The 25,525-nt window shown below is 42.8% G+C and overlaps 2 protein-coding genes across 9 annotated transcripts in view; both read right to left on the bottom strand.

Moving 5' to 3' along the window:
• NCOA6 (nuclear receptor coactivator 6) overlaps positions 1-11,448 on the bottom strand; it is an 80,346-nt gene extending 68,898 nt beyond the window's left edge. For 3 of the 6 annotated variants that reach the window (XM_033963117.1, XM_033963118.1, XM_033963120.1), the window contains exons 1-4: positions 11,192-11,448; positions 5,503-5,621; positions 4,533-4,798; positions 244-399 (exon numbers count right to left, since the gene is read on the bottom strand). In XM_033963117.1, coding sequence (XP_033819008.1) covers positions 244-399; positions 4,533-4,749 — 373 coding nt within the window. In that variant the 5' untranslated portion in view covers positions 4,750-4,798; positions 5,503-5,621; positions 11,192-11,448. The remainder of the gene's footprint in view (positions 1-243; positions 400-4,532; positions 4,799-5,502; positions 5,622-11,191) is intronic. The other 3 variants (XM_033963115.1, XM_033963116.1, XM_033963119.1) reach the window with 2 other exon arrangements.
• A 12,981-nt stretch (positions 11,449-24,429) lies between these two features.
• Positions 24,430-25,525, bottom strand: part of GGT7 (gamma-glutamyltransferase 7) — a 38,994-nt gene continuing 37,898 nt past the window's right edge. For all 3 annotated transcript variants that reach the window (XM_033915145.1, XM_033915147.1, XM_033915146.1), the window contains exon 15: positions 24,430-25,097. In XM_033915145.1, the coding sequence (XP_033771036.1) occupies positions 24,934-25,097 (164 nt within the window). In that variant the 3' untranslated portion in view covers positions 24,430-24,933. The remainder of the gene's footprint in view (positions 25,098-25,525) is intronic.

Genomic DNA, 25,525 nt, shown 5'->3' with positions numbered 1-25,525 from the left:
TATATATATATTTCTGAAAAAAAATACCATAAACTTTACTTGGAATGCTTTAAGTTCTGCTCTGGAAATCCTGAGCAATATTTCCTCCTTCCCCCTGCCAGCTATGACCTGGCTGGCAAAGATTTGTAGATGATTATGGAAGACATCACCCCACTACTGACAATAGCAAGTCTGAAAAAAAGCCATCCTTTTAACAGGTACCTAGAGAAAACAACTGATCAGGACAAAGAGAGTATGAATTACCTTCAATTTGAACTGAGAGAATTCCAAGATCCCGAAGTTGCTGGTTGTTGTTTTGAGCCAAAATGCGCAGTCGTTCTGCAGCCTCCCGGGGTATACTGAAAGTAACCCGTACACTGTTCCAAGGTTCCACCTTCTGCAGTTTCAGCTTTTCAGATTCTTAACAAAATGGAAAAAGAAAAAAGGCTTGTAAAAGAAAATTCGGAATAATAAAGTTATTACTCAACGGCAACGGGCGACTTCAAAACTTTTTGAAAAGAAATCAAAACCCTACTTTTCAAAAAATGTATCCAGATATCTTAACCCAACCCTTCCCCCTCCTCCTAGATAAATTCTCCCCCCAAACCTCCACTTAAATAATCTCTTCCTCCCCAAAACACCAACCAAGTATTCAGATCCCTGAAATGTAACGTAATCTTATTTGTACTCTAACTGTAATCTATTTGTTATATCACACAGTAACGTACAGTCAATTTAATATCCAATTTGCAAGTTCTTCCGGAATTAATCCAGGTACCTCTCCTCCCTTGTAACCAAAAAACCAAAACTGTTGTAACTTCACTGGAAATGTCCAGTTAGCTCTTTTGAACTGCAAGGTATAGGCGGAATAGAAGTCCCTAATGTCATGTAATAATCAATATTTGTAGATTTCTGTATATATCCTCAGTAGCCAGATTTGTACCATTAAGAGAAGAACTTGATTGATTTGATTTTTTAGCTCATCCGCCCAAAGGAGCTCCCGGCAGGCGGAAGATTTAAGTGACAAGGAGCAGCGTGAAATCATCTCCTCCTTGTACAAAGTATTGCTTCTTATCCAATAAACCCAGCAGCTACTGTTTTCCTAATCCTGAAGTCCACAAAGATCTTGTAACATATATGGAGGATTCAAAAAGACAAAAAGAAATTTAGGTTCCAATATTCAAAATGATTTAATCAGGCCGAACAGGCCCCTGTCTAGTTAAATTGTGCTGGATAATACAATGACTAACATTCAGAAGTTCTTTAACAGATAATGCCACTGAATATTAGCGCTGGCCTTTTGGAACTATTTGGGTAGTTTGGGGATGGAAATTAGGGCAGACCTGGAAGTTATCCAGGCACTACTGGTATTCAGTGAGTGCCTTAATAGTCCAGTGCTGATTATCCAGGTCTAATTCTGGCCTAATGTATAGGCCAGTGGCTTTGATCCCCTTGTTGGTTAAGGTAACAGAGGGTATTGTGGCACATCATTTCATGGAATTGCTATCTAAGGGCCCCTTTTGCAAGTTGTGCTAGAGGCCTTTAGCGAGAGCTGGCAAGGTACCTGCTTTGATGCTCACAGAATTCCTATAAGCTTCAGAGCACTTACCTTGCTAGCCTAAGCAGTTTGATAAAAAAGGCATTTGGGGGGGGGGGTAGGTATTCCATGATGCACAAGTCCAAAGTCAGGATTTGGACCTAAATACAGCACAGCTTAGGAATAATTTGCATTGGTAAATAGGTTATGTTACTACAGTTTGATCTATCAAGTGCTTTTGACATGGCTGACCATCAAATTTTGTTGAATCTTTTTGATCCTAAAGCAATAAGTGGACGGTATACAGCTGGTTTCAGGGTTTTATGCAATGTAGATCATATCATGGTTCTCTTTCCTCAGATTGGGTTCCAGAGTATGGTGGGCCCCACAGGGCTCCCCAATCTCTCTAATTTTATGTAATATTTTAATGGACTCACTGGCGAAGACTGAACCCAGGCTGATGATGTCAAGATATTCACACCTTTTGATAACGAAATTCAAGACATCTTCAAATAAAGAGAGGGATAAATACATTGGAAAAATGGGCTGCAATATTTAATAGGGGGAAAAATAGCCCCTTTAGAGGTAAGCCAAAAAGTTTCACAATTGACAATATCAGTTATGTGATAAAGATTAGTTTTAAACACTTGGGATAACGATCAATAACCAACTGTTTGAACAACTGCAGCTCTCGTCACCAAGATTTTTTGAACACTAAGGATGAAAGCTTATTTTTCGATCAATTATTACTACTACTATTTTATCACTTATATATGGTACTTAAAGCCATAAGCAGCACTGTACATTGACATTTTCTTGGAAGAGCTTACAATCTAACTTGGACAGACATGACATGACATATAGGGTTGGGGATGCAGAACCCAAGGTGGAAGGAGATAGAAGTTGAAAGCAAAGCTTTTCAATTACTAGCTCAAACTCTAAACTAAACTAAACTAAGTCTTAAGTTTATATAGAAACATAGAAAGATGACGGCAGAAAAGGGCTACAGCCCACCAAGTCTGCCCACTCTACTGACCCACCCCCTTACTAGGCCTCTGTAGGGATCCCACGTAGATGTCCCATTTATTCTTAAAGTCAAGCACGCTAGTGGCCTTGGTCACCTGCTCCGGAAGCTCGTTCCAGCGACCCACCACTCTTTCCGTGAAAAAGTACTTCCTGGCATCACCCTTAAATTTCCCTCCTCTGAGTTTGAGCGGATGCCCTCTAGTGACCGAGGGTCCCTTGAGTAGGAAGATGTCATCTTCCACCTCGACTCGACCTGTGATGTACTTAAACGTCTCTATCATGTCCCCTCTCTCCCTGCGTTCCTCCAGAGTGTAGAGCTGCAATTTGTTCAGTCTCTCTTCGTACGAGAGACCCTTGAGCCCCGAGATATTTCTAGTGGCCATCCGCTGAACCGACTCGACTCTAAGCACATCTTTGCGGTAATGTGGCCTCCAGAACTGCCCACAGTACTCCAGATGAGCTCGACACGGTTTACAAAGCTTAAAAATATAGGAAGAGAGAGGAGAAGGATTTACAAAAGCATATAAAAAGAGGGGATGTAAACAGGAGAAGAGATGTTATATGTTAGAGAAAAGCCAGGTTTTCAGTTGTTTTTGGAATAGTTGGAGGGAGCCCAGGTTCCGCAGCGGGATAGTGAGATCGTTCCAAAGGCCCGTGATTTTGGAGAGGAGGGATCTTCCCAGTTTACCTGCGTGGAGGATGCCGTATAGAGAGGGGAAGGATAGTTTATGTCTGTGGGCTGCTCTGGTGGTAGCAGGCGTCAGGGCGAGGAAGGATAGAGGGATTAGGGGCAGAAGGATGCCGTGAATGATCTTGAAAGCCAGGCAGGAGCTAATTCTAATTCTAGCCAATTTAGATTACAGCAATATTGTTTAGACAGGGTGTAAACTGAACACTTGAAGAAAACTTCAGACAGCCAAAAATACTGCGGCAAGGCTAATTAATAGGGTGTTGAAATATAAGAGAGTAATGCCCCCATTCTCAACACTGCACTAGTTACAGGCTCTATAAGTATTTAAGCTATGCACCTTAGCTCATAACTTTTTGTATAGTGTAGCTCTGATTTATATGCAAGGTTTTGTTGATCTATTTATCTGTTGAGACCATTGAAGACACGCCTGCGCTGCATAGGAACTGCACACCGCCGCTTGCAAGGTAACCACTGCAACCTCATGCCTCCGTAGGCATGAGGAAGGTGCCTACAATTTGTTTCTATTTAATAGCTTTTACTGCTTAAGTTAGGTGTCATTTATAGACTATGGGCCTAAAGGCCTAATTCTATATATGGTACGGTTCAGTACTGTTAGCAACCCTGCTAAATTGGGACTTAGGGATTTTTTGTTTGTGCAGCACTAAGTTTGATTCTATAAAGATTAGGCAGACTGTACAGAATCACTGTAGTTGTAAACATAGAGAAGATTCTAATCTAGACCAATATTTATGTCGTTACACGCTTCATTCTTCTAAGGTTTTCCACAAAGGGAAAAAGCAAATGTTCTACTTCAAGGGCAGCATGAAAAACAACATACTAAAACACACATCAATTATACAAATAAAAACCATGAAGAGTAATCCCTATAAACAAGTGCATGAAAGAATGACTGAAGAAGTCACAACCAATGACTATACAAAAGCCAAAAAGGTAATTCCTTAAAGCAAACTTGGGTGCTTCTTTAGCTCTCTTTGTGTCAGGCACCTTTTATGTGGCCTCAACAAGAAAGGTTTTTAACTTCCTACCAGCGCGTCCATTCTTCTGTACCAACAGACAAGCATTTTACCTTCGTATGAAACCATCTTAGAATAGGTGACAATCTTAAGGATCATTATTAAATACAAGATTTCTAGCAATTATCTAGGCAAGTACTTTTGTGTCATCTTGCCCCCTGCTAAATATATTGATGTATACAGAGCAACACTGATGGCGGCAAACGTGACTCATGCAATTCAGTGGCATGTACATTTCATAGTAGTAAAATAAGGTGGAATTTACCCATGTTTAAAAGGCAGGGCACATTCTCCAATATTATGTTGAATTTCAATTGAAAATCTTTATCTTTGATATTTCCTTGGAAAGCAACAAAGATGGTGGAATCCGCAGGACCAGTATCTTCCATTCCAGAGTCAAGATCTGCCTCCAAGTCTATCATGGCTGAAGAGCCCAGTGATGTACAAATTTCATCGGTGTTAGAAAGGTCATCTGAAACCATTTCAGTCCTTTCCAGGAAAACTCACGACAATCATGAAGTTAAGAAAAACCTCAAAAGAAAAAGAAATGAACCAATTACTTTGACATGAAGGATCCAAGAGTTAAATTATGAACACATAGCTTGCTTCCATAATTCATTGAAATAGGGCTGGCATAAAAATTGGCACCAGCTCCCTGCTGCCAAGCTGCCAGGACATGCAGAAGCACCCTGGCCAATAGCATAGCTGCAGTTTGAAGTACATGCGTCAGAAACATGAACCTCAATGGCTTGGCAGAGGCCACAGTTAGCAGAAACTCGGATGCATAAAAGGAAGATAAAAGCTGAAAGACCTAAAAAAATGTCATGTTACCAATACAAACTATGTGAAAGAATTGATACTGGGAGACTGGCTTTATTGGGTCCAGTAGAAGCACATAGTACAAAGGGAGAACTGGCTCCATTACAACTTCTTTTCTGAGTCTTTACTTAATAAGATTCAATGGCAGACCTATCAATTTTTTAATTATTATTATTTCTTTATTTTTTTCTAAATCTTTATTCATTTTCAAATATTACAACAAGTGTATAATAATCAATCAGAAAGATTTTTAACTAATCACTTGACAATCTTATTTATATTCCTCCAAATATATAAATATAAAAGAATCCCACCCCATTCACCCATATATTAATAATTAACAATTATTATCATTCATAATCCCACCCCCCTATATCTTATCCAATAATTATTATTTTTAAACAACTGTCTCTTACCAGAATGATGCCGATTTTCCACAATTTACATTTTAACCAAATTCTCTTATTTGATCCCAACTGCCAGTAGACATTTTCACATATTGATATTTTTAAATGCAACACTCAAAAGTTCAGATCTGAAAAAAAGAAATAGGAATGATTATAAAGTTGTCAAATAAAAAAGTCTTTACATAGATACAGAGTCACAAGTCCCTGAAAAGCTGAATCTTATCAAAGTAGAGTTGATTTTAGATTTATTTTCCAAATCAGTGCACAAAACAAGTTACAAACAGGTACAGAATTATTTCAACTAGGCGCGTCAATCACACGATGGTGCTGTTTATACAATTGCGCCTTCGGGCAAGATGGGCGCAGGACATGTAGGCCAGGGTTTTCAAGGCCCACGTTACCTTTTGAGTGAACACCTAACCCCAGCTCTGACATTAGCTCCGCCTACAGTGGCGTTAGGTGTCAAAGTGCACCGTTTATAAGATGCCGGTAGACACCTACATTTTTCTTTTAAATGCGTTTTCCACTTAAGTTGAGCGCCTACCAGCACCTTAACTTAAGGTGCCATTTATAGAATCCAGGTCTTAGTAAATCCTCTTTCTTTGTGTTTTCGATTGTTTAAGACAGTGGTTCCCAACCCTGTCCTGGAGGAACACCAGGCCAATTGGGTTTTCAGGCTAGCCCTAATGAATATGCATGAAGCAAATTTGCATGCCTATCACTTCCATCATATGCAAATCTCTCTCATGCATATTCATTAGGGCTAGCCTGAAAACCCAATTGGCCTGGTGTTCCTCCAGGACAGGGTTGGGAACCACTGCTCTAACTTATTCCAAAGGGAAGAGACTAAACTTAACTGTCAAAACTCTTCAAACAGTACATAAAAATACAAGTAATTGTGCCTTCAGGTTACACCAAAAGCCCCAATTAGTATAGGATATAAGAACATAAGAATTACCGCTGCTGGGTCAGACCAGTGGTCCATCGTGCCCAGCAGTCCACTCACGCGGCGGCCCTCTGGTCAAAGACTAACACCCTAACCAAGACTAGCCCTACCAGCGCACATTCTTGTTCAGCAGAAACTCCTTTAACTTTGACTTGAATCCCTGGAGGGTGTTTTCCCCTATAACAGCCTCCGGAAGAGCGGTCCAGCTTTCTACCACTCTCTGGGTGAAGAAGAACTTCCTTACGTTCGTACGGAATCTATCCCCTTTCAACTTCAGAGAGTGCCCTCTCATTCTCCCTACCTTGGAGAGGGTGAACAAACTGCCCTTATCTACTAAGTCTATTCCCTTCAGTACCATGAATGTTTTGATCATGCCCCCTCTCAGTCTCCTCTGTTCGAGGGATAAGAGGCCCAGTTTCTTTAATCTTTCACTGTACGGCAGTTCCTCCAACCCCTTAACCATCTTAATCGCTCTTCTCTGTACCCTTTCGAGTAGTACTGTGTCCTTCTTCATGTACGGAGACCAGTGCTGGATGCAGTACTCCAGGTGAGGGCGCACCATGGCCCAGTAAGGCGGCATGATAACCTTCTCTGATATGTTGGTGATCCCCTTCTTTATCATTCTGTTTGCCCTTTTTGCCGCCGCCGACACACATTGCGTGAATGGCTTCATCGACTTGTCGATCAGAACTCCCAAGTCCCTTTCCTGGGAGGACTCTCCAAGTAACACCCAGGACATCCTGTATTCGTGCATGAGATTTTTGTTACCGACATGCATCACTTTACACTTATCCACGTTGAATTTCATCTGCCATGTTGATGCCCATTCCTCGAGCCTGGTTTTGTCACGTTGGAGATCTTCACAATCCCCCTGCGTCTTCACTACTCTGAATAACTTTGTGTCGTCTGCAAATTTAATCACCTCACTCGTCGTACCTATGTCCAGATCGTTTATAAAGATGTTAAAGAGTACGGGTCCAAGCACCGAGCCCTGCGGCACCCCACTGGTGACGCTCTTCCAGTCCGAGTATTGTCCATTTACCCCCCCCCCCACTCTCTGTTTCCTATGCTCCAGCCAGTTTTTAATCCATGTGAGTATTTCACCCTCGATTCCATGGCTCGCAATTTTCCAAAGTTGTCGTTCATGCGGAACCTTGTCGAACGCCTTCTGAAAATCCAGATATACAATGTCAACAGGATCACCCTTGTCTATCTGTCTGTTTACTCCCTCAAAGAAGTGCAGCAAGTTCGTCAAACACGATCTGCCTTTGCTAAAACCGTGCTGACTGGTCCTCATCAACCCGTGTCCGTCAAGGTGATCAATGATGCTGTCCTTTATCAGTGACTCTACCATCTTTCCCGGTACCGAGGTCAGACTCACAGGTCTGTAGTTTCCCGGATCTCCCCTCGAACCTTTCTTGAAGATCGGCGTAACATTCGCCACCTTCCAGTCTTCCGGAATCTTTCCCGATTTGATCGACAGATTGGCTATTAGTTGAAGCAGTTCAGCTATGGTCAGAAAAGAACATAGAAGTTCGATGTTCAACATGCATAAAAACAAGAAGGAGTACATATGTATACACTAGCAGGTCTTCCAGCAAGTTTAGAATAAAAAAAATTGTCCCCCCCAAAGGCAACTTTATAGGAAAGTGCCTGATTCTGCAAAACTACAAAACAAGCCAGTTACCAGTCATAGACTGAGGGGATGTTACTCAAAGGCTTGCAATAAAGATTCTACCACAAAAACAGTGCCAAAAATTGCAGCAGAATGTTTAAACTAATGAACATATAAATTGTGCATTAAAACCATGGCAGTAATCTGCAGCTCAGTGCTAAATGTCAACTCTCCTGTCAATACCAGAGCAGTGGTTGGCTCAGGCACAGACAGATAAGCTGACATCATAAAAAAATAAAATAAAAACACCACCATACAAGCGTACTGTAACATGCATCAGCCCCTCACCCCCAACTTGATACTTCTATCCCCTCCCCCATAAAACATATCCCTAGTGTCCAGTGGCAACCATCCTGCTCCCACATGACTGACTCCCCCTAACCCAATCCCACCTTCCTCAAATAAAAAAAAAAAAATGTCCTTGTGGTCTAGTGGCCCCCCCTTCAGCCTTTTTCTCTTATATGGTAAACAAGCCCCTCCCAGTACATCCCATCCCAAAATGCAGTGCACAGGGCATGGTATCACCATTTTGCAGTTGATGGTGCCCAGAGGCTCCTGCCTTGCATGAAGTATGGGGGTTGGGCTGCTAAACCACCAGGGCATTCATTCTGTGGGAGGAGAGAGAAGGAGAACGCTAAGGCAAGTATTTTATATAAGGGGAAGGGGAGCCAATAGACCACCGAGGCAGAGTGGCTGGGTTGGAAGGAGAGAAGGGGGTGCCAGTAGACACCTGAGCCTCTCAACCAACTCTTCTAAGCTGCTCTTTACCAGGCAAAATGTTTCTCCACTGTACAAGCACTTGGAAAAACTCCCCCCTCAAGAATGGTGGCATGAACATGCATTTCAATGCGCTCTGTAGTAATGGTTTCAGGCACAAATTAATACCTGAACGGAAACCATATGAGCATTGCTAGTAGCTGCTGCACTAATGCTCTGTGCATCGGCCCCTAAGTTCTAAAACTCAACTTCTTGAGCTGAAATGTTAAGGCCAGAGAGAGAAACACAATTGCTCCCTCTCTCACTCCTCAAAGAGCCAAGTCCAAACAAGCCATATCCATGCTATTCAGAGGAGGTGCAAAAGCCAACATGGACTTTAAAAAAAAAAAAAAAAATACGTTTATTCCCCTTGTAAAATGGGAAATACACACATATTTCAACTCCAGCCATCCCAAGATCTGTACATAGTAGTTTGTATGAAACCATGACTTGCTGAGATGGGCTAGGGTTAACCCATATGGCTCCAAAAAAAGGAGCAGCTCTACAAATGTTTGAGTGCCTCTTTAGTGTTTGTTTAGGTCCAGAAAAAGGAGGACAGATTGTGACATCCGGGTTTTATTTCTATTGGTTAAAGGTTCAAACCCACGCTGCTTCTTGTGACTCTGGGCAAGTCACTTAACCCTCCCATTGCCCCAGGTACATTGGATCAGTGTATCTCAAACTGTGTGCCTCCTGATACTCCAAGTGTGCCGAGAGGTGCCTGCCAGCTGACTTCCCTACGCGGTACAATGCCAGCACTGCCCAATTCCCCCTTCTCTCTAGCGTCCTTTTAAAGCTAATTACAGCAGCCTGCAGAGGATCGCCCGGTAGGTAAAATGATTTTATTTTCAATATAGTGATTGCAATGTGTCAGTTTTGAGAATTTATCTCTTCTGTATGTATGTGTGTACATGAAAAATGAATGGCTAAAATTGCATTACAATTAGTAAAGGGGATGGGATTTGGGTGGGCCTAGGGAGGTCTGTGGTTGGGGTACTCAGTTGATATTTGTTAGACTTAGGGGGTACTTAGCTCAAAGTCGTTGAGAAACACTGCTATAGGCAATCACCGGCCCTCTTCCCTGCTGGCACCCTCTACTGGTGTCTTCTGGAGGCCTTTGCACATGCGTGGACGTCGCCGTGATGATGTCATGCATGTGCGTGACATCATGATGGTGACATTCACGCACTTCTGGGTGCCTCAAGCTGTGGCCACTACCTTTTGTTTGAGAGACACTGCATTAGACGATTGTGAAGCCACCAGGACAGACAGGGAAAACCGCTTGAGTGTTAAAGTCCCTCCTCCAGGGCCGCAATTCAGTCGGGTTTTCAGGATTTCCCCAATGAATATGCATGAGATCTAGGTGCATACATGGTTTTCAATGCATATTCATTGGGGAAATCCTGAAAACCTGACTGGATTGCGGCCCTCAAGGAGGGACTTTGACACTCCTGCTGTAAACAGGGGTAGGCAATTCCGGTCCTTGAGCCGGGTCAGGTTTTCAGGATCTCCACCATGAATATATATGAGATGGATTTGCATGCACTGCTTCCTTGAGATGCAGATCTCTCTCATGCATATTCATTGGGGGAAATCCTGAAAACTTGACCTGGCTCCAGCTCTTGAGGACTGGAATTGCCTACCCCTGGTCTGGAGAAGTGACTACATCAATGGCTCAGGGGTGTCAAAGTCCCTCCTATAGGGCCACAATCCAGTCGGGGTTTTCAGGATTTCCCCAACGAATATGCATGAGATCTATTTGCATGCACTGCCTCCTTGAGATGCAAATCTATCTCATGCATATTCATTAGGGGAAATCCTGAAAACCTGACCTGGATCCAGCTCTGGAGGACTGGAATTGCCTACCCCTGGTCTGGAGAAGTGACTACATCAATGGCTCAGGGGTGTCAAAGTCCCTCCTCCAGGGCCACAATCCAGTCGGGGTTTTCAGGATTTCCCCAATGAATATGCATGAGATCTATTTGCATGCACTGCCTCCTTGAGATGCAAATCTATCTCATGCATATTCATTGGAGGGACTTCCTCCTTCTCCTGGAGCCCTGGGCTCTCGCGCCACCCCAACGCTTCTGGGGCCCACGCGCACGTCTCCTATTTGCCAGGGGAAGCCCAACCGTCTCTGCTCGCGCGCGCGCCCCTCCCCCTCGAGCGCCTTCTGACAGCTGAGCAGCCGTCAACCGTCGCTTCCGCGTCCCCGCCGTCCCGGCCCCGCCGTTTCCCCTCCCTCTCGCTCGCCGTCCGTCGCGGGAGCCCGCGCTGGGGGGTGGGGGGGGGCGGTGGCTCGCTCCCCGCCGGCAGCCTACCTGCGTGGCGCGCGCCTGAGGCGAGAGGGGCGCGAGGCGGCGTCCAGACGTCCGATTCGCTCTACGGCATTGCAGAGACTTAAGGCTAAAGAAGCGACGGAGGCGATTGAGAAAGAGACAAACTCGAGCTGGAGCCGGCACGTGACTCGTGACGTCACGCGCCACGGGGGGGGGCCTGCGCGAACACCCCGGATGTGGACGCTGTGTTCTTCCGGGTTACGAGAAGCCGTCCAACCACCTCGGCCCTCCCCCAATGAATATTCAAGAGATCTGTTTGCAAACAGTTGGATTGCAGCAGGAAATAGGCATGACATAGAACTCATGCATATTCATTGGGGAAATCCTGAAAACCCGTCTGGATTGCGGCCCTCGAGGAGGGACTTTGAAACCCCTGCCCCTTGGAAGGTTCCCATAGAGCAGTGGTTCCCAACCCTGTCCTGGAGGAACACCAGGCCAATTGGGTTTTCAGGCTAGCCCTAATGAATATGCATGAAGCAAATTTGCATGCCTATCACTTCCATCATATGCAAATCTCTCTCATGCATATTCATTAGGGCTAGCCTGAAAACCCGATTGGCCTGGTGTTCCTCCAGGACAGGGTTGGGAATCACTGCCATAGAGCAGTGGTTCCCAAACCCTGTCCAAGGGACCCCCAGCCAGTCGGGTTTTCAAGATATCCCTAATGCATATGCATGAGAGAGATTTGCATACCTGTCACTTCCATTATATGCAAATCTCTCTCATGCATATTCATTAGGGATATCTTGAAAACCCGACTGGCAGGGGGTCCCCCAGGACAGGGTTTGGGAACCACTGCCATAGAGCAAGGGTGTCAAAGTCCCTCCTTGAGGGTCGCAATCCAGTCGGGTTTTCAGAATTTCCCCAATGAATATGCATTGAAAGCAGTGCATGCACAAAGATCTCATGCATATTCATTGGGGAAATCCTGAAAACCCGTCTGGATTGTGGCCCTCGAGGAGGGCTTTGGAGACCCCTGGTCTAGAGCATAATTCACCTTGAAAAACATACTTCTACATTTTCTGTACCTTTGAGGTATTGACGTTCTCCCACCCCGACCATCATTCTGATGAAAGTCTTAGGCAATTTCTGACCGTTTTAAGACATAATCGTTGCCCCTGTTTTCCCGAGCCACAGTATCCTGGTATTGACTACTACACTATACTATTTTTGCATCCTGCAGAGATGCCAAGGTTGGCCATTCTAAACCTGGAGATTTACTACCACCAAGTTGGATGTTTTTACTGTTGGCCCCAGTCATGTCTAAAAACCAGTTCTGGCAGATGTACATTTCAAAACTTGACATAAGCTAATCAATAAATAGAAAATAACATTCTTTTTCTACCTTTCTCATCCAGTCATTTTATTTTTCTACTTTTTTCTGACTTTTCTTGCCAAGGACTCTGTCCATTTGCCATTTCTTCTCTATGTCCACTATCCTTTTTGTTGCTTTCCACCCTGTCCAGTATTTCCCATGTCTCTGCTCTTATCCTTCCACTATCCTTCCCTTAATCCATATTCTTGCCTTGGCCAGCATCATTCTTCTGGGCCCCTATCCCTTCTTCATGTGTCCAGTATTGCCCCTATCACTGCCCCCACCTTCTGCCATCACCCTTCTGTATCCCTATCCATATCATAACATACATTTTCTTCTATACTGCAAGTTTTGACAAGAATTCAATGCTGTTTACAACAAGATTCTAATCAGTGGTAATGAACAATGAATTATCCCTCCCCATGTCCAGCATCTGTCCTCTCTCTTCCCTTTCTCATGCCATCTACTCTTTCCGGTAAGGTGGTTAGAATTGTAACTACTATGCCCTTGGTTGGGGTTGTATCTACTGCTCTATCCAGGTTATACCCATCTATTCCTCATCTGAAGTGTGAAGGCCATTTTAAACTTTGTATGTATAGATTCTCTGTTTATCCCACACTTTTTTCCAATGCTGCTACTGTTTTTGTCCTTACCACCTCTACCAGAAGGCTATCCTTTCCATGAAAAAGTATTCCCTGATGTTACTACTAAACTTACCTTCTTGCAACTTCATATCCTCATTTCTGGAAAAGTTTGTATGTTAATAGTTTTCAACTACTGTAATGTCTGTATCATATTTCCCCTGTCCTCTAGGGCAGTGGTCCCAAACCACCGGGCCACAGACTGGTAGCTGGTGCCAAACTGGGCTGTGCAGCTGATATCAGCTTTTCTGGTACTGGCAAAAAACCAGTTGATTCGTCATGGTGAAAAAGAGCTTTCCCCCGCAGCCCGCACAAGCAAAAAAACAGCTGATTCATTGTGGCAAAAAAAAGATCTTTCCCCTGCAGCCCAATGCTTGAACTCTGGAAATGAAAGAGAAGTGAATGCTGGGGCACAGTCTGGAGCCACACAGTGTGGAGGCATAGAGGAGCACTGGAGGAGGAGAGAAAAGACCTGTTGCTGGTGTGAAGGTGCAGTGGAGAAGAAGAAAGGCCTGGTCACATAGAACAGTTTTAAAAATGGAATACATTAGTCTGCAAGGTGACCACTTTCATCCGTGCCTCTTTCCTACACTTTTCTCAGTCACAAGGTGTTTTTTTTTTCCGGTAAGCCCACAATGAGTAAAAAACAAATGGAGAGCTTCTTTGAAAAAGGCCTTAAAAGTATGTCTGTCTTTTATATAAACAAATAGAATTCAAAGATATGAGCAATATGCTATAGATAAAAGGAGAACTAACTGTTTAATTCCAACACGTGATATTTGGATTCCCATTGACGAATACTTACAATCTCTTTAATTCTATGATTTTATATTACCTTAATTACTGTACATTTTGGATGTTCTGCTTTCTGCAATGTCGCATTGTCTAATGCCACTTTCTGTCCTCTGTTCTTGGTTGTATGATGTAATTTTTTTCCTTTACTTTATTACTTAAATAAACAAATTGAATTAATAAAAAAAAAAGTATGTCTGAGAAAACTTCAAATCTCCACACATTTTGGATTAAAGTCAAGGTGGAATATCCTGAGAACGCCACAAAAGCACTGAAAACCCTGCTTCTATTTCCAACACCCTGTCTTTGTGAAACGGGGGTTTCTGCAGTGATAGCAACCAAAATGAGATTACGGAGTAGACTGGACAAAGATAAAATAATGAACATCAAAATACATGTTACAGTCCAGTGCTTGTTTTGTTTAACCAATAATGATTGTGAATGTTTTTATCCATTTTTCCGGCTGTTGTACACTTTCCTTTGCATCTTTTTTTCCTGTTGCTTTGGCTGCCGAATGATGCCACTTTTTTTTTGAAATCACTGCTCCCACTGTACATATCAGCACATACACACATATTTGTTGGCGTCCTTAATCATACTTTACAAAAGGCTACTGAGCCTTTTGTAAAATACTTGAGAGCTGTGCACATCTCAATCTGGATATCCCACTTCCTAAGTACAGCCCCTATGCAAACTAGGATTCTAAGTGTGAAAGTTTAACATTAGGAATGGAAAACCTGCAAGAACCATCCTAAAAGGGGGCTTTACAGACTATAATACATGAAAGTACTACTGTTACTACTATTTATTATTTCTAAAGCACTACCAGACACACACAGTGCTATATGGTCTCTGCTTGAAAGAGTTTACAATCTCATTATGTCAAACATACTGTAGAGGACAAATGTGAATTTATACATGATATTTAGGTGGGCATTATGTGGGACTTAAGAGGTGGAGGGGGTAGGGTAGTAAGAGGGAATGACAACAGATATGGGCGCTTTACAAGTTGGCAGGATAGGACTTAAACACAGCTTCAAAAAAGTGGGCTTTCAGCCTGGACTTGAAGGCTATCAGAGATGGGGCTCGACACACTGAGTCAGGCAGGTTGTTCCAGGCATACAGCGCAGCAAAGTGGAAGGAAAAGTCAGGAGTTGGCAGTGGAGGAAAAGAGTGCTGACAAGAAAACGGAGTTGCCAGGGTGTAAAATAGGGAGAGACAAGAGAGGAGAGATACTGAGGAGCAGCAGAATGAGTACAGAATTTCAGGTTTCCAGGCATTTTGGTACACAAGGCCCCATGTGTGCAAATTTCATTCACCAGTGCATCGCCTTCAAAGTGACTCAGAACTGAAATGGTGTCTTAGCTGCCAGTATTAGTTTAAAATGAGGGGAAGTCTGGGGTTTAACGAAACCAGGAAAAGTTTTGGGGTGATCTTTAACCAACCTGATGGATTATGACTGTTCGTGGGAGCAATCGGACCTATAAAGTGTATCCATTAAATGCAACTACAGAAGAGCAACAGAGGCCAAACAAAAATTCATGGAGATGGGAAGAAAGCACGGAATCATGCTACGCTTCACTTTCTTAACAGTTCTCAAAGTAGCACAGGAGATCAATTCCATTTTTCAAAACCAGTTTTAGTACAAAAACCTTAATGGTGTTAACAAGGGACAAGGACAGACAATTTCATTGCAATAACAAATACAGTACCAGTGAATTCCACAATTATGGATTGATGTGATCCCAATCCCCCTTTTGCTTTAAATAACAACCATTCTGTAAAGAAACAAGGCAGTTGTGTAATAATATACCGAGGTTCAACAGAAAGCAACTGTAAATAGGGCAGTAGCATAAGACGAATGGAGCACTGATTTTTATCTGCAATTAGTTAAGGGTAGAGAAAGACTCAAAGCAAATTTGCCCAAGATGGGCCCTGCATTTTTCATTTTCCTTCTTGCCTCCACACTAGGGAGCATTGCAGCTACAGCGACTTAATTTCAGAAGGAGTGATATGCTGCAGGTTAGAATTTTGGATCTGGATGGCCGATTTGATTACTTGCTTCTCCGAATCGAAGCTCATGGCACCTTAATAGGGGAGTGTGAACTGTTAGCTTTCTCCTCATAACAGCCTTCATAGTGCGGAAGGGCAAAATAGACCCGAGTTTCAGCACAATCGAGTGTCAAATATTTCTCCTGAGCAATGCTCTGCCTTTTTTTGAAATGAATGGTGCTGTCTTATGAACCCCCTAACAAACAGGAATAATTAAATTCATAGACAACCATGTAGGCCTTATTTTTACTTACGAGATGTGTTAAATTTGCTGAGGCTTTCTCATATGAGAAAATAACCTCCCCCCTCCCCCTTTTATGAAGCTATGTTAGGCTTTTTTATCGTCAGCCATGACGGAATTAGCTCTGATGCTCATAGGACTTCTATGAGAGTCAGAGCTAATACTGCTACAGCCGGCGATAAAAAAAAGTCTAACGCAGCTTCGTAAAATGGGGAAGGGGTTAGTAAGGGATCCTTTTACTTAGTTGCATAAGCACTAGAGCGTTCTTACCGTACTGGTGCTTAAAAGAGCTTACGCGGAACGCATTGAGACACCCAACAGTAAATTCCAAATGTGCGTGCACAAACCATCAATAGTGTTTCAGAATTCTTCTTGAAGGGGGCGTGACTTAGGTTGGAGAGTGGGCGTAAGAGCGCAAATCAGTCAATGCATATATAGCTTTTAGTTGTACAACGCTTCGAATGCAATGATAAGCATTTAATCAAAATTTTAACAAACTATGAAATTATTAGCTCACGGGCTCTTACCACCAAAAAATGGATGGCAGTAAGGCCTCATGCGCTAATGGTAGTTAGTGGCCGCACACCAACGGCAACACTAGTGCATGGCCATTAATTCAAAAGATGAAAAAGTGGCCCTTTTCCAGCAGCGGTAAAAATGGCCTTAGTGGGCAGGAAAAGCCTAGAATTCAAGATAGGCGTTCAATCAGATTTTTAATAAACTTGTAAACTTTTTACTGCAGCTCGGTAAAAAGGATGACTGAATCAGGTATGTAGTATAAGCTTCAGATTTCCGCTTGGGGAATTGGTGCATCGATAATTACTTGTGATGCCATTATCGTTCAGATTACTAGTGCAATCACTAGTGCTTTCTACTCTGGACTATTGCAATATCGTTTACATGAGTATACCCAAAAAAACAGTGAGGAAACTTAGAATTATTCAGAACACAGCGGTCCGCTTGATATTTGGATTAAAAAAGAGCGACCATGTCACCCCCCCCCCCCCCTACTACAAATTACTGCACTGGCTGTCAGTCGAGGCACGAATAATTTTCAAGTTCTCCTGCATATGTTTCAAACTCCTCCGTACTTGCTATCTCACTTCATATTCTACAGCCCTATAAGACAAACCAGAAACCACTATCTTTTTGCATATCCAAGCATTACCAATTGTAAATACAAAACCTTTCTGGATAGAACTTTCGCGTACCAAGCAAACAAACAACAACACTGGCTAGACAACTACATTAATAAAGCTAGACTGACCTACTCGACAAATATATCACCTAAACAGAATCTTCAGCGAACACTTCTTTCTTTTCTCGTTCCCAATATACCCCCTCTGAAATCCTTATTAAACTGTATTTTGCAATTGGGGATATTTCTTCTATGTCCCCCCACTAAAAATTCTTAAACTGTATATTGTAATTTTCGATGTATTTTTTGTAATTCGTGACCTTTTCCTAACAGGTCCTCTTGGAAATTTCTTAGCGAAATGTATATTTTATATTTTCGCATTCTTAAAGTTGATGTACTCAGTATTTCCTCTGACTATCTGCATATTGTAACTCGCTGAATGTCCAGCTCTCTTGAATGTAAAAAGCCTAGAAGTCGCAAGATTGTGGCGGATAAAGAAAAATAAAGTTATTATTATTATTATTATTATTTTGGGCCAGATTAGGGTTACCAGATTTTCCTGAAGGAAAATCCAGACCCATGGCCCCGCCCCCGCCTGTGTCACACCCCATTCTACCCCCAGCCCTGCCCCCTGATGGCATCCGCGCATGTACGGATACGACAGAATGATATCACCGCGGTGTCCAAAGCAAAGCTGACGAGTAAACCGGCTTTGCTTTGGACAGCAGTTTCTGCTCTGCTATCTCCTTACATGTCCCCTCCCGATGAAGAGAGCGAAACTCGAGTCGGGGTGGGGGGGGCGACTTGCTTTTTAGCGCACAAGCAAGCTCACAACTGTGGTTGCCATTTGAACAGGGGAGCCAGCTGACCGCCAAGGATCATCAGATAAGTTTCAACTACATTCAGTATTAAGAGTAATCCTTTAGTGTTTTCAGCGGCGGTCGGGACAGTGAAGGCAATGATGGTCCCAACGGCAACCTCAGTTTGGTTTTTACACTGAATACTTATGCTTGCAGGTCTGAGCACTTCACAAATTAAGCAAATAATGGATGACTGATATAGTTCCATCACAGAGAAAATTGATGTTTCTCCCTATGTGTGTACAGTAAAACCTTGGATTGCAAGTAACTTGGTATGCAAGTGTTTTGCAAGACAAGTAAAACATTTTATTAAATTTGAACTTGATAAACAAGCAAAGTCTTGCAATACGAGTACATACAGTACACACGCGTCACATCATCACAACTGAGCCAATGGTTCTTCTCTCTCTGACTCTGCAGGCGTGTAGTGACTGTTCTAAACGAGCGAGGTCTTGCAGTACAAGTACATACAGTATACACGCATCACATCATCACAACTGAGCCGATGGTTCTTCTCTCTCTGACGCTGCGGGAGTGTAGTGACTATTCAAAACGAGTGAGGTCTTGCAGTACAAGTACATACAGTATACATGCGTCACATCATCACAACTGAGACGATGGTTCTTTTCTCTCTGACACTGCGGGAGTGTAGTGACTGTTCTAAACGAGCAAAGTCTTGCAATACGAGTATATACAGTATACACGCATCACATCAGCACATCTGAGCCGATGGTTTTGTATTAAAGGTTTTGGGTTGTGGCGTTTCTATTATTTCTTAAGGAGAAATGCGCTTTGACATATGAGTGTTTTGGATTACAAGCATGTTTTTGGAATGAATTATGTTTGCAAACCAAGGTTTTACTGTATTTACATATCTTTTTTAAGGCCATAAGTCTTTATTAGTTTTTCTCCCTGTTAATCACAATTCTCGTAAACACCGTGTATATTTAAAAAAGAATGTGGCCCATTCTGGATGACTTTGTTCAAAGAAGTGTAACTCTGAGGATGCAGCTTTTAGACTTTGCATTGCACATAACATTAGAAATTGAAATGTATAATTTACAAAAAACAAGAGTTCTTTCTGTACAGGGAAGAAAGCCAAGTAATATTAGAAGTGACTGATTAGATTGTGTCGTCTGAGACTCGATTCGACATACAGTGGAATGTTCTGAAAACCAGGACAGCAGGGCAGAAAATTGCTAATAATACTGGAAAACAAAATGACAGTGCTATCAGTTTAACCAAGCTTCTACATACACACTCCCTGCGCTAGAGTCTAGAGTTAGATGTGAATTTATCATCTTCACTCCTTCCCCTCTTTGAGACTTTGCTGGGTTCTATCAGAGATCCAGCTTTTGGCACCCCCCTTTCCTTTCCAGCTTGCATGCTCAAGGTAGGCGAGGTGGCTCCCCCTGCTCCCATCTTGGTGCCCAGGGTGGCTGCCTTTTTGCTCATCCCTTGCAACAGCTCTGGATCCAAGAGGCCATGAGCTTCTCTTTGGCAAGAAGGTAAGAAAGTATAGAAAAAAATCACTATGGCCCTCCTTTTTGAAGCCCCATTCCTGATATACTCTTGTAAAAACTGGCACCTACATAAATTTAGAAAGCTGGCTTTTACACATGTTGTCTATATGAACTATTTGTATGTTGGATGGTGACATGGTGAAGCCAATGGCTCTGGCAGAATTACAACGTGCATGTGTATATCCTGACAGCTAAACATCAGGATTTACTCTGACTATTCCCATGAACAAGTCAAAGGGGTGTTATAGTAAGGTGTAGCAAAAGGTGTCCTCTTATTGCACTTTACTGGACACCACCACAATCACATTTTCTACGCCCAAGTTCCCTCCAATCACTGCCCCCGCCCAACGATGTCACCCTTCTGATCGTTCCCTCCCTCCATCCAATCAGAGCTCTCTCCCTCTGATCAGAGCCTGCCTTATGATCCCCTGTCTCTCCCAGACAAGACCTACCTTTTCTGATCTCTTATTATCCCTGGATGCAAGCTCCCAAAAGTCCCCTTTCAAGCCCCACCCCCTGATGAAAATCTACTTCTCCCCCCCCCCCCCCCCCGCTGTACTCTCTCCCCACTGCCCAGACCTGGAACTGCATCGCCCTCTGCTCCTGTCCCATCCGGTGCTGGCTTCAGAATAGTGTTGAAGATCTGTAGCAGTACTCTCATGCACTACTTCTGGGGTTCAAGCTACCCTATATGTGGGGATAAATGGGTTTAGGGTGGGCTTAGAGGGGGTTTTGGAAGCTAGGATTTGAGAAGTGTTGGAGATCAGAAAAGGGGGTTCTATTGGAAGGAAGGAGTGTGAGTCAGAAGGGGGTGTTCTGATAGAGGGAAGGGAGGAAATCAGATAGGTGACCTCTTTAAGGGAAGGTTATGATGGGAAGGGTAACCCCCTTCATGGAGGGTGGTGGGAGAACATTAATAATGGAAGAGAAGATGTTACTGGGGGAGGGTCAGTCAGGTGTGGTAAGAGGGTACCTTTTATCACACTTTAATAGCTACCCCTGAGTGATTCCAACGTTGGGAATGTACATATAGCTTTGCAAAATGGCAATCCCTCTCAAGTACTTGCACCTACTCATGTAGATGTGAGCTTCTTGCTATCCTTCCTATATGGACCTTTCCACCATTTTCCTCTAAAATGGCTCTTCCTGCCACATGTGTATTACTGTCTGACCTACACGCATTGCCAGAGGTTGTGGTAAGGGCGGATAGCGTAGCTGGTTTTAATAAATGTTTGGACAATTTCCTGGAGGAAAAGTCCATAGTCTGTTGTTGAGAAAGACATGGGGGAAGCCACGGCTTGCCCTGGATCGGTTGCATGGAATGTTGCTACTATTTGGGGTTCCGGAATCTTGCTTAGTCTTTGAGATTCTACATAAAATCTTGCTACTTTTTGGGAATTCCACTTGGAATTTTGCAACCATTTGGGATTCCGGAATTTTGCTATTCTTTGAGATTCTAGAATGTTGTTACTATTTGGGTTTCTGCCAGGTAATTGTGACCAGGATTGGCCACTGTGGTACAGTCCTAGATTTTAAACTCGCATATTTATAATCAGAAAGAGTAATAATCAGTTGATCTAACTTTCAACTTTTTTTTTTTTCAAAACCGTGAAAGCGGTTTTTAGCACCTGCAGGCACACTGAATGCTCTTCACTGCTCCCGACGCTCATAGAGTGCCTATGAGCGTCGGGAGCAGCACAGCGCATTCAGCGCACTGGCTTTTGCGGTTTTCTAAAAGGAGGGGTGAGTTAATATTCATCTTTAAATGGGGCTGACTTGTTATCATCCCCCCTTTGACAAAACCGTAATGTGTTTTTTAGCGCCTGCCACAGCGGTTACAGCTCTGATGCTCTGAGCGATGGAGCTGCTACCCCCGCAGCCAGCGCTAAAAAGTGCACTACGGTTTTGTAAAAGGGAGACAAGTTGCAAAACAATTTTATTGATTGATTGATTCAATTTTCTATACCGTTCTCCCAGGAGAGGTTTTCATGATTTTATTCAGGTACTCAAGCATTTTTTCCCTGTCTTTCTGCTTTTATTATTTTCTATCCATTCACTTGTTGAGTTTCCTCTTGTTACTTTTTAGAAAAATATCACAAATTAGCTGATTAAACATCATGAACCATTATAGTTCTCCTAATACAATAACTTGTTATTCCCTCTTTGCTATATCAGTTAAAAGTAGATTAACAACCGAATCAAATTAGACATTCCTAAGAAGTTACAAACATTAAAGACCTCTTCTACAAAGTCGCACTAACGGCCCCAAAGCCCACAGAGATTTAAAGGGCTTTGTAGAAGAGGGGGTAAATCTAAAGAAAGCAACTACAATTTATCAAATAAAAAGGGTAATAAAAAAAGTTTTCCTCCATTGATTTCTTACTGTTATTGGGTTGGTTTGGCACTGGTTTTGGCAACATGTCTCACCGGTGGGTGCTGCATAATGATAAGCAGTTTGCCTGGCCTCGATTTCTGAGGCTCGTTCTTCATAAAATTTAAGTTACTGGCATGCGCCTCTCTCAACCGTGTGTGAAGTTTGTCAAGTTTGAAACTGATTATTCGCCTTGTAGTTGAGCAGTTTACCTTTAAAGAGTAAACCACTTTATGAAGGGCATCAGTAAAATACTATTTGCAGTCTACTTGCAGTGCCTGAGCACAGTGAGCAGTGCTGCTCTTCCGACTTTTAAACACACCTTTCTCTGGTTTATGCGCCTATTTGGAAAATCAAATGGGGACAGTGACAAACCAGTGGTGCCACCTGGTGTTGACGCTCTAAAGACAATTCTATAACAGGACGCCTGGGCAGAGTCCATTGGCATGGTGAGGGTAGGAGTTGCCCCCCCCCCCGTGCCCTCCTCTTCACCCTCTTCCATGCCCCTTGCTCCTTCTCCACCCTCCACACCAAACTCACACCCTCCCTTCCCCCCCCGTACCTTTTAAAATCTTTGCCAGCGCGAGCAACTTGGCTGGTCTGCTGCTCACGCCGGCGTTGGCCTTCCCTCTGACATCACTTTCTGGCCCTGCGACCAGGAAGTGATTTCAGAGAGAAGCCAGGCTGGCGTGGGCAGCAGCTCGAAGTTGCTCGCATTGGCAAGGATTTAAACAATAAACCCTAGGATTTATCAGTTCTATTCAATAGTTTCACTAATCTTCAATTGATTAGATAATATATACCATGAAAAACTATTCAATTTATAAATATGAAATATAACATTTTTATTATATCATTATTCAATATAAATACCTAAATAAACACATACCACTCAACTAATAACATACAGAACCCCCAATTCATACAACCAATCTATCATAAAACTTGTATCAGTAGAAAAATACTTGACGTTTCCATGTTGTCACTTAAATCATTCTACTTCCAGCTTGTTCTTATTATAATTCCAATTGATTTGTGCTATATGGTCACTTCCACAATCTGTCCAAATTGTGTGTGAAGTTGTCATTCCCCACAAACTGTACAGACTGTGTCCAAAAATATCGCTCAACACAAGACCGTGTTTTGCCGCTAACAGACGGAGCCTCAATCCAACAAGCTCCTGAAGACGCCTTAGCGGTGAAACACGGTCTCGTGTTGAGCAATATTTTTGGACACAATTTGGACAGATTGTGGAAGTGACCATATAGCACAAATCAATTGGAATTATAATAAGAACAGGCTGGAAGTAGAATGATTTAAGTGACAACATGGAAACGTCAAGTATTTTTCTACTGATACAAGTTTTATGATAGATTGGTTGTATGAATTGGGGGTTCTGTATGTTATTAGTTGAGTGGTATTTGTCTATTTAGGTAATTATATTGAATATATTAATAATGATATAATAAAAATGTTATATATCAGGGAAAGATTTAAAGAGTTACGGGGCGGGGAGGATGTGAACGTGGTGTGAGGAGGGGGGCGGAGAGCTGCCAGCGCCCTCACCAAGATGGCGCCTGGGATGGTCTGCCTCCAGGCCCTCCATACTATGCCACTGCCAAATCCTATTCTAGAAAGGAACCTAGGTACTTCCTTCCCTGTATAAAATACGAGCTTAATTAGATGTCCAAGCGCTTACAATTTAGGGCCGGATTCAGGAAACGGCGCCGAAAAATAGGTGGCTGGGAAAAATCAGCACTTGGCGCTATTCTATAAAGAGTGATCCGGGATGAGCGTTCTTTATGGATTAGCGCTTATTGGGGATTCTCACACCCAGCTTTGTGTCAAGGACTTATGCCAGCTGAAACTAGGTACAACTCCTGGCACGCTTCCCCCAGATTCTGTAACATTGCAAGCAATTCATTGAATGCCCTTCCTATGGCTACACCCCCTTTTGGGTTGCATGCAAGAGGATTTGGGCACAGAGAGATACAGAATCGCGCACATCCAAATAAGTGCCAATTAAAGTCAATAAACTGATCGTTAGCGGCCAATTGTTAGTGGTTAACGGCTTGTTAATTTTATTCGCCTGTGGATCCTAGGATCACCTGCGATTTCAGGCATCCAGAGGTTAATGCCAGCCATAGAACTGGTGTAAGTGCTGGCATGCCGCCCATGAGTTGGCACCACTTGCAAATTTGCACTATTGGGTCCTTTTTTCCAAGCTGCAGTAAAAATTGGCCTTAGTGCACCCTTATGCAGGTTTATCCCAGGCGCTAAGGCCGTATTTACTGCAGCAGTAAAATGGCTGATTTTTTTTTTTTAAATTAATAAGCCATGCACTAACGTCGCAATTGGCATGCAGACCATTTTTTAAAAAATTCTTACTGATACCTATTTTGTAGGTGGAAAGGGCTGACGCAGTAATCCTATGCTAATCAGTTGGCGTGCGATAAACGACTGGCCAAGAAATACTCACTCTCTGCTCCCATACAAAAATAAAAAAATATTTCTTAGCACACGTCCCAGAATTTGCCATTTTAAGTTGTGGTATGCGCATGCAGCTTAGTCAAAGGACCCCTGTGTAAGTTAAGCGGGCATTTTCAGAACAGCGCTTAGGTGGAATTTTGGCAGCTGTGCACATATATGCTATGAGTCCAGACATTAGGCATGTCATTATTTGCCCTTTTGTTATAGAATTGTCCCTTTGAAGCGGAAAATGCTGTTGCAAATAGGTAAATGGGGCTTCTCTCTATTTGGTGGGACACATTACTCAGTGAATACGTGAAAGCTATAATATAGTCATAGCAGCTGCATCGGGACTTCTTGGGTCTTTGACTCCAATGATGACGTCATTGTTTCTCCTTGCTCCATGGACCAATGAAAGTGTGTCAACTTTTTGTACCTGGTAACCTCTGGCTTCGAGATTTTGAATACCTTCAGGAAGGAATTTACCTATATGGTGACACAACATTAAAGGGTTTGGTTAGATCCCTAAAAACTCCTTCTGCAGCAAAATTAGAGAGGCAGAAAGCTGATATTGTTTTACTAAAAAAAATTTTTTTTTTTTATTAAGTATTTTCAACATTATTACATCCATTCAAACATAATAAGATATGGATTACAAAGAAATTATACGCTATCCAAAAACCAAATTTACCCCTTGAGGCAAAAATCCATCTAGCTCACAAATGAAGGAAGACATCTCATAATTCAAAATAGGTATAGAGGGAGGGAAACAAACTTACCCCCCTTCAAAAACCTATATACCTCTTAGGACGCTATATTATAACCCCCCCCCCCCCCCACTAAGGGAAGCTAATAACTAGTCCTTTAAGAAAAAGTTCTAATTGAGAGGGTTCCCAAAACACATAATCTTTGTC

Source organism: Geotrypetes seraphini, chromosome 11 (assembly GCF_902459505.1).
Source record: "Geotrypetes seraphini chromosome 11, aGeoSer1.1, whole genome shotgun sequence".
Lineage (NCBI taxonomy): Eukaryota > Metazoa > Chordata > Amphibia > Gymnophiona > Dermophiidae > Geotrypetes > Geotrypetes seraphini.
This window is presented reverse-complemented; position numbering and strand designations above follow the sequence as displayed.